Genomic DNA, 8,298 nt, shown 5'->3' with positions numbered 1-8,298 from the left:
TGGAAAATGGAATAAGAATTTCATTTTGCAAAAAGGTCAGAAAAATGAGCCTTGAACAATGTAGGGCTCTGTAACAGAAGAGTACGAGCATGAAAAGTGACCTCTGACGGGGTGCAGCCTTCAAGATCCAAGAAGCCGTCGTTTGTGACAAATGAACCTGTACCAGTTTTAGGTGACAATGGGTGACGTTTTGTCGACGGTTTCTTGGATCTTGGAGGCTGCGCCCGTCAGAGGTCGCTTTTCATGCTCATCATCTTCTACTAGATAGCCCTAGAATAATCTAGAGTGGTCAAGATTGATTTGAAGAGTCTTTCCTTGAAATGTGAAAATGTGAAAACGTGATGGCTTTAAAGACAAACCACTAAAGCACCTGATCAAATTGGTTGTTGAAAATCAAAATTAAAGAAACTTGATGCAAGAGTGCCACTGAGCACACACAAATTTCTGTGAACACGTTTTCAACTGCAAGTGGGCAGAAAGTCAAGAAATAGAAATACCAACAGTACCGGTTGGTTTCTTTGCGCTGATGAGAGTAAAAATCATCCCCTTCATAACTGGCTTTCATAGAGGAGAAATAAAAATCATTCCATGTGCTATGTGAAAGCTCACTTATATTTAGAAGATCGTATTGGTTGGTTCATCAGGGCATATTTTGCGGCAGGATTCTGAACTTGAGAATCAATTGACGACAAGATGGTTACTTTCAGACAAAGGTTCATTCAGTACACTATGGGAGTAAGGGCGGCTTTACACTAGGGTGGAAAACCGCGATTGAATATGGTTGGAGGATACGTGTAGAAGTTGGAGTAGTGCTGGGCCGAGTTTTTGGTGAATGATTCTTTTTATTCGACTTGATTGCAATGAAAGACTGGAGCCCTCTGCTTTAAAAGACCGCGATTGAAGTACATTAACCTATCGAGTTCAGCCAAGGAGTAAAAGACATGCGTACAGAAGAACTGAAGATGCAAGCAAGAACTAACATCCTATATCAGAAGTTGATTCTTTTGATTCGCAAAGGGTTTCCAAGCACCAAACAGCATCTCTCTCACAACCTAAGAGAGTTTTGGAATGTTCGAGACTGTTTATATGGGTGGAATGAGCTACTCATAGTTAACGGCAAAAGACTTGTTGACCTGGAAAGCATACGGCAACTTTGAATTTAAACGAACGTTTGTGTTCCAAGTGTTGTGTCTGAAATATTAATGCACGTTGGGCACAAAATGAGTGGTAAAATGCTATGTTGGTAAGGGCTTACCAACGTGGTTTCAAACCGGCAAACCCTGTTTTAGTCAACTTGTGTGAAAGAAAATGCATTCAATTCATCGGAATAAAAGTTATTTTTCCCTATCTGTCCCTTAGTGACGTGGTCCTTGCAATACAATATTAGAGCCAAAATCAAGATAGGAGCATAATACCCAAGCGGATGAAGTTTTTTCTTATTTTAGCTTCGTCTGGATTTCAACCAGTTCATGATCACGGGCCCCTCAACTTCCACCGTGAGCGTCAGTGCTCATAGAGGAGGCGTGATTGGAGCCCCAGGAGCCGCGACAGCCATTTCATTGGCCTCTCGATGTCTGACCGATACTTTCTCCGTTCTTTCACCCTCTGGCCAATCCCCGCCCACAATCTGCGGCATCAACACGGGCGAACACAGTAAAGGAGGAATGCGGCTGAAATATTATTTTGAGACCTTGGCTCATTGAGGTTGTTTTGATTTTCAGTGTATGTGGACTCAAGTGTCAATTGTAACGACCTGGTTTTCCAATTGGGGAACATGGCTCAAGGAACGGGGATTGGTCAGCGCCAATGGAGCATCAAGGTAGGGTCACCAATCAATTTCTGTTAGCGAACAGAGTAACAGCGTCGGTTCAAGCAACCTGTTTTAATGTGGGAGGTGATTTGAACAAAAGGTGAAAATAGCAAAAGGCTCAACTAGGCAGGACTTGTGGATTCTATGAGCCTTGTTGTTGGACTGAAAGGCACAACCAGAATAGACACAGTCCATAAGTTGGTTGCTTTAGCTGTTTTGAATCAAATATATCGTCATTTTTCAGATCACCCAATATTCTTGCGACTATCCCAATTTAGCACCCGATGGGTGCACTCAGTACTACTTTGGAACCACCTCGGACACGGTTCAAACTTATAATTTTGCAGGTGGACAGCATTTGGCCAATCAAGACCAAAGCATTTGTATCAGGTAAGCAATGTTTCTTTCAGCAGTTTCATAATTGGCCTTAAAGTGAAGGAGAAATTGTGGAAAGAAAAATCATCTATTTCGGAATGAATATCAAAACAGTATTTTAGCGTAAATATTCGGAAGTTTTAGCTCAAGACTAAAATAGCCAAATCAGTTTGCTGAGTCAATGGCTGGTATGCTTTTAGGGCGTAAGAGAAACGAGTCAGAGGTATACTAGTAGTGGCCTGTTGTGATGCGTTATAATATGAAGAGTGCCGTCATGAGAAGCACCATTCAAAAAAAAAAGTCTTATTTTCTTTAAGATTTAAGTTATAGCCGTTGTATTTCCTTTGAACGTTATTTTTACTAGATTCAAACATTGATTTGGGCTCAAAATTGACGTCTATTTTGTCACGTGCGGGGTATGTGAGAGCGTTGTTTGGAGCTAGTGTCCTTGATGAGAATACTGCAACCAGCAGGCTCATGCTAAGAAAGAGTAGCTACCATACCACAATGTTCAGTAGGTTTGTGTTGTTTGTAAAATGGTAACCAACTCAAAAAATATTCACTGCGCAGGATTCGACCAAATATCCTGTTTTCACGACAAGCAGAAATGGCAGTCCTTTGACAATTTGCAAGTGCCAAAACCCTGAAACGAGGTATTGAGAAGAAAACGGTTAATAAAACCTTCTCAAATATCTGCTCCAAATACATCTTTTACATTTTTATAAGGGTCTAAGAATCATCTCTGAGAGAGAACCTCCATTACAGAGTCTCAAAAGCACATTAGGTTATTGTAGTTTGTGTGATTGTGATGCATTAAAAGCGTGACGTAGTCTGGAGGATTGAAACCATTTTAATGTAACCTTTTACCTCTCAAAGTACCCTTCATCAATGTCCTCAGAGTGTACGGCGATGTTTGGCCTAGAGCAAACTGCTCGTCCAAAAAGTTGATCAAAAAGTTACTAGAAAATCCCGCCAAACATCCCATTACGCATCCATGGTAAAGGACCAAATTGGAACAATCCTGCGATGTCATTTTTTTCTAGACCTCTAGAAAATGTTAACACCTGCCCAACGCCCAGCATTCAAAACAAAACCAAGAAAGAAGGAAATCAGTCTTGCTAGTATTTCTTTCGTTTCGTTTTTTTCTTTTTTACCAGCTTTTCTTGGAAAGTGTTGTGCTTTGATAAATAATCCAAAAAAGGGATTCATTGCTAGTGAAATGCATGGGAGCAAAACCAACGTAACTAAACATTTGGAATTGTCTTATTATTGTTAAAGGAGTGCCGTGATGAGTAAGTCTACCCAAATTGTAGCACCAAAACCACTATTATAAATTAGAACACTTTGGCAAACACAGAGAGTATTTCTCTTTATTTTATTTTGCACACATTACGGCCTTAAGGTAGTGCGACAAAAACTCTCAGCCAGTGTAGAGTACACTTCGTTGGTATGGAAGTACTTTATATTGTGCCACCACAACTCGTTTAAGGTGCTCTCATCCAAAGCAAACAAATGCACTTTCCATTGCCAAAAGCTAATGCTGAAATCAACACTCAAGTTTGCTGCATGACATATTGATAACCTTCCCATCAATGAAAATATCTTACAATAAAAGGCAAGATACTTTTTATCTATTTTTACGGTTTTTTTAGCCGATCATAGGGAATGATTTCCCCGCAAGTGTAATTGTGTTTTATAAAGAAATGATCTTCCAAGGAATTAGTACCAGCTGCTTTGAATGTAGGGCTTTGAATGTAGGGCTGGTCAGGTATTGTTTGCAGGAAATGGTCCAAGTCTTGCTTAAAGGTAGGCAAGGGTTCATCTAATACATAGCTTTGTCAACGAGGTATGGGCAAAAGGCTGTACAGTGTAGGGGTTCAATTTAAAACGAAAGACGCCTTTAGGCTTTTTTAAAGTTTATTGACCAACAAACTTTTTTTACGTCAAATGGTACAATTAATGCCTCTTCTGTCACTCTAGGAATGTTCAACGCCTGGATTGGGGCAGAGACTGTGGAGGCACTTGAACATGTAAAGAATAATATATTGCTCGTATCTTTGTTGAACGCTATATGATTCAAGGGAGTGGAGTCTTTTCCAATAGCTTAGGTCACCTACACCAGCAATGTTTCTTGTAAAGCTCCGTTGCACTTCTTCTATCTTATTTAGCCCTGCTGTGGTCATCGGGGCCCAAACGGGCCAGGTGTGGCTGAGCTTTGGATATGTTGTCCAAACTTCAAACTTCAGCACACTACATCTTCTGGGACACTTCTAGACATATCTGACCCTGTCTTTTGGTGCCTGCATGCTTGGCTGGAAGCACATGCTTCAGTTGGCGTCTCTTTGTCAACTGAGGACTGACGACCGTGGTTCAGAAATTATTAAAAGCCATTTTCTACCATCTAGCAGAAAATAGCGGCAAAAAATGGCAGAAATTGATCCAAAATTAGTGGCAGAAAATAGAAATCTTTATATCATTCTAAATCATCTTTTTCTAGTACTTACTGTCACTTCCGTTAATTTTCAAGCCTACCTGTAAGTAGCTTTGACGCGCTGGGATGGGTAGTTTGCATCGAATGTGAGATAACACCCACTAAACGTCATGGGAGTGTGATGGAGTTTGAATTTTGCCACCGCATTCGATATGAGTCTGGTTTGCCATTGACCTAGACTTTTTTGAGTCAAAATGACGACATTTGCATTTAAAAAAGTTATGTTCTATTCATTAGCCATTTTAATGACAATGAAAAGAACTATACTTGTTGTGTGTAACGTACACCCTAACGTGCACGTTGCGGCTGAGACCTATTCTCGTAAACGCGTCCACCGAATAAATCCAAACCAATTATCCAGTCCAAGAAATGACGGTTTCTATTTAACATTACAAATTATAAGACAACGGACACAAATGAATAAAAAAAGAGAGGAGAATATTCGATCATGTCATTTCAACACTGGGGGAGCGATATCATCTTCGAGGATTCCAAAGTTCAGCTGCTTTTTCCGGCGCCGAATGACGAGGACGCGCGGTATGCAACCTATTCTGAAAAAGCCGGTTCCGGACACTTCGTTCAGGGTGTTTTGCCATCAGCCATCCCAGCGGTGTGGTCGTTTCGTCGTTAGACATGGAGATCCGAATTTCGATGGCCGTGGTGGAGTTATCGCGCAAGCGAGGTCACTTTTCGGATGGGTGTTGGACGACATCAAGGAAGTACTTGATCAGGAAGAGTTCTGCGAAGCTTTTTCCCAGTCACATTCGTTGCTCTCTTGGCCACGGCGGTTTAGACGGCCTCTGGAATCTTTTTCTACGAGCAGGTCCTCAAATTGTCCCGCCTCGTCTTCGTCTGCTGATATCGTGTCTTCCATTACAAGCCTCCCACACCATTTGATAAAACCTGCTGAATCGTAACTCGAGGCGTCCTTTCCTTAAAAAAGAAGAAAATGCCTGTAGTGGATTCGTGACCGACGAGCGGTATTCCATACCCGACTATCGTGGTCATTTTACCGTGTACAACAATCTCTTCAAAGAAGCCGCGATTACCTCCAATGATAACCCAACGTCAAACCGCTCGAAACAGACTTTCGTCTCTTCTCATTGACCTACAAACTGAACATGATGCCTTAGTGCAGGCTTATGACTCTCTAATGTTCAATGATAAGGATGCCTTTGACGAGTGCGAACAAAAGCTAACAACAAAAGCTAGCGGAACTTCTTCTAAGTTTTAATGAGTCCTTTTCACTCGCGAAACTCTGCTATTGCTAGAACTGACAGTGCGATCTACAAGGCATCTATAGATTTCTGGTCGACCAAAAAAACGCTCAAAATTCAACTTGGACTTCAACCGGCAAAACTTTGTCGAAGACTCGACACCCAAGGAAAATGTGAACCTGGGTTAAATTGTTCCAGTCGTATCACAGTACAAGTAACATGAATTCGATCGATACTAGAGATCAGCAGTCGTTTTTTTCTTCAATGTCTTGAAGGAGAACTTGCTACAGGCGATGTCTGGCCTTCTTTCGGACACTACTCCCATTTGGGGCCCCGACGGATGCGGTCGCCATTTAGAAGCACGCTTTATGGAGCTTTATCCGTCTCTACAAGGCGTATGGCTTTTTTCAGACATAAGATGAGCAAGGCCAGAAATTTTCCGACTGTTTATTACAGATTACGTTCAAATTAGAGATGAGGCCGAGCTATCTTACACTAACAATCGACGACCTCAATGGTTTTCCGTATGATTACATGTGCACTGATGAGGCTTGAAGCTACAAATGAAACTGTTTTGAGCTAAAAATCCTACTATTCAAGATATCCTCTAGAGGCTACTATTGTGGAGGGAGGCGTCAAAAGCTCGGGATGAGATGTGCTCTCAGACAGTCTCTGTTGCCGCTATCACCACTTCTCGGTCAAAACCATACGTGTGTTCCGTCCACCAGCCAGGGGTGAAAGGTCCTGACTTATTGAATTCCCGTGGTGAACGGAAACATGGAACTCCTGACCCAAGCACTAGGTAAAAATACCTTGATAGCTCTCAAAGGTGGGACAGCACGCACCTAGTACAAGGGCTTAAATTTCTTAGACCTATCTTAAGGCCTCCGGTTATAACCCTAATCAGGGCATCACAGCTACTAGTTTGAGCTTCCTTTATCAGGGCCTCAAAACAATCATCAATTGACTAAGGATAGAAATTGCTAGCTACCTCTACTCCCCATGGATACAGATCAATCTTGGTTGTCTGGCATACACCTGGGCCAATCTTCAGGCTACTATTCTGCAAAATGTGGTCACTATCCTAGTCTAAAATGCGTCAATCGCAGTTGACCTCTACTCTAGAGTCTAACTACTGATTTCTGCTACAAGAGAGATGAACTTTAGCTACAGTTGAATGGAAATCACTTGCTACCCCTACTCCCTACGATGCCAGCACGATCTTGGCCGTCTGGGGAATCTAGGCTACTCTTCAAGGCAACTGTATGGTTCAATGTAGCTTTATTCTATTATATACATGGATTGACATCTACAAATCAGCTGTCCTTGCTTGGGTAATGAATGAGGGGGTAATTGCTTGGCCATGGAAGAAGGAAAACATACATGGATAGAGAATGGTCAGATCCTACTTTTGACGAGGGTGATTCTTGAGTCCAACGGGGATCCACGGCGATGACGTCGAATCAGGATTGAAGGTCCAGGATCGAAATTGACGGAGAATGAAACTCCGAAGTTGCACCTGTACTCAGCTCCAGAGACTGTTCAACAGGTCTATGCTGGGCTCACTGATGTATGCAATGCACTTCCCCAGGTCCTCTTGACTCTCACCTGCTCTGATTTCAAAAATAGGTTGACTTGACTTCCGGCACTTCTAACAAAATTGTCCTTGATTCAACTACCAGCAAGGAGAGCTTCAAGTTGGGAGTTGTTATTCCTTTCAATGTTCAATGGTGGACTCTCCTTTTTGGACGATTTGTTTTTCGTCAAATGGGGCAGCTTGGCAAGCTGAGCTGGGGGCCGCCAATTTGAGACAGCTTAGACGCCGTTTCACGAATAGCCTGGGCTTGTTGATTCAGCTAAGCTGGAGGGCCGCCAATTTGAGGACAGCTTAGACACGCCGTTTCACGATAGCCTGGGCTTGTTGATTCAGCTAGCTGGGGGCCGCCAATTTGAGACAGCTTAGACAGCCGTTTCCACGATAGCCTGGGCTTGTTGATTCAGCTAGCTGGGGGCCGCCAATTTTAGACAAGCTTAGACACGCCGCCGTTTCACGATAGCCTGGGCTTGTTGATTCAGCTACCTGGGGCCGCCAATTTTGAGACAGCTTGGACACGCCTGGTGATTGTTTGTTTACAACAGGGTGTTCATTTTTTCCCGGACGTTTCAATACACTGTCCGTAACCAATTGTTCTTCCTGTACATCATTTATCCTTAACAATATTAGGATGATGTACTTGATTGTGCACGGAACAACGTGTGTTTATGGATGTGGAACAAACTGATCACAAGAAAGACAAATGTCCTTTCAAATCTTCAGAGTGTCAAGAGTGTGGTAAAAAGTGGCCATGTATCTGCGGTATGCGGCAAATTCTTCAATCGCAGCTGTGATTTGTGAAAGGAGAAAG

At 42.4% G+C, this 8,298-nt stretch overlaps 2 protein-coding genes across 2 annotated transcripts in view; one reads left to right on the top strand and one right to left on the bottom strand.

Moving 5' to 3' along the window:
- The window catches only part of LOC131892064 (uncharacterized), a gene marked incomplete in the record, with an annotated part of 46,932 nt that overhangs the window by 3,708 nt on the left and 34,926 nt on the right, over window positions 1-8,298 (top strand). Inside the window, 3 exon segments of the mRNA XM_059241799.1 lie at window positions 1,446-1,653; window positions 1,722-1,819; window positions 2,055-2,199. Coding sequence (XP_059097782.1) covers window positions 1,446-1,653; window positions 1,722-1,819; window positions 2,055-2,199 — 451 coding nt within the window.
- Window positions 1-8,298, bottom strand: part of LOC131892063 (uncharacterized) — a 49,074-nt gene that overhangs the window by 21,047 nt on the left and 19,729 nt on the right. The gene's annotated exons all lie outside the window — the stretch shown is intronic.

The sequence above is a fragment of the Tigriopus californicus genome, chromosome 12 (genome assembly GCF_007210705.1).
Source record: "Tigriopus californicus strain San Diego chromosome 12, Tcal_SD_v2.1, whole genome shotgun sequence".
Lineage (NCBI taxonomy): Eukaryota > Metazoa > Arthropoda > Copepoda > Harpacticoida > Harpacticidae > Tigriopus > Tigriopus californicus.
This window is presented reverse-complemented; position numbering and strand designations above follow the sequence as displayed.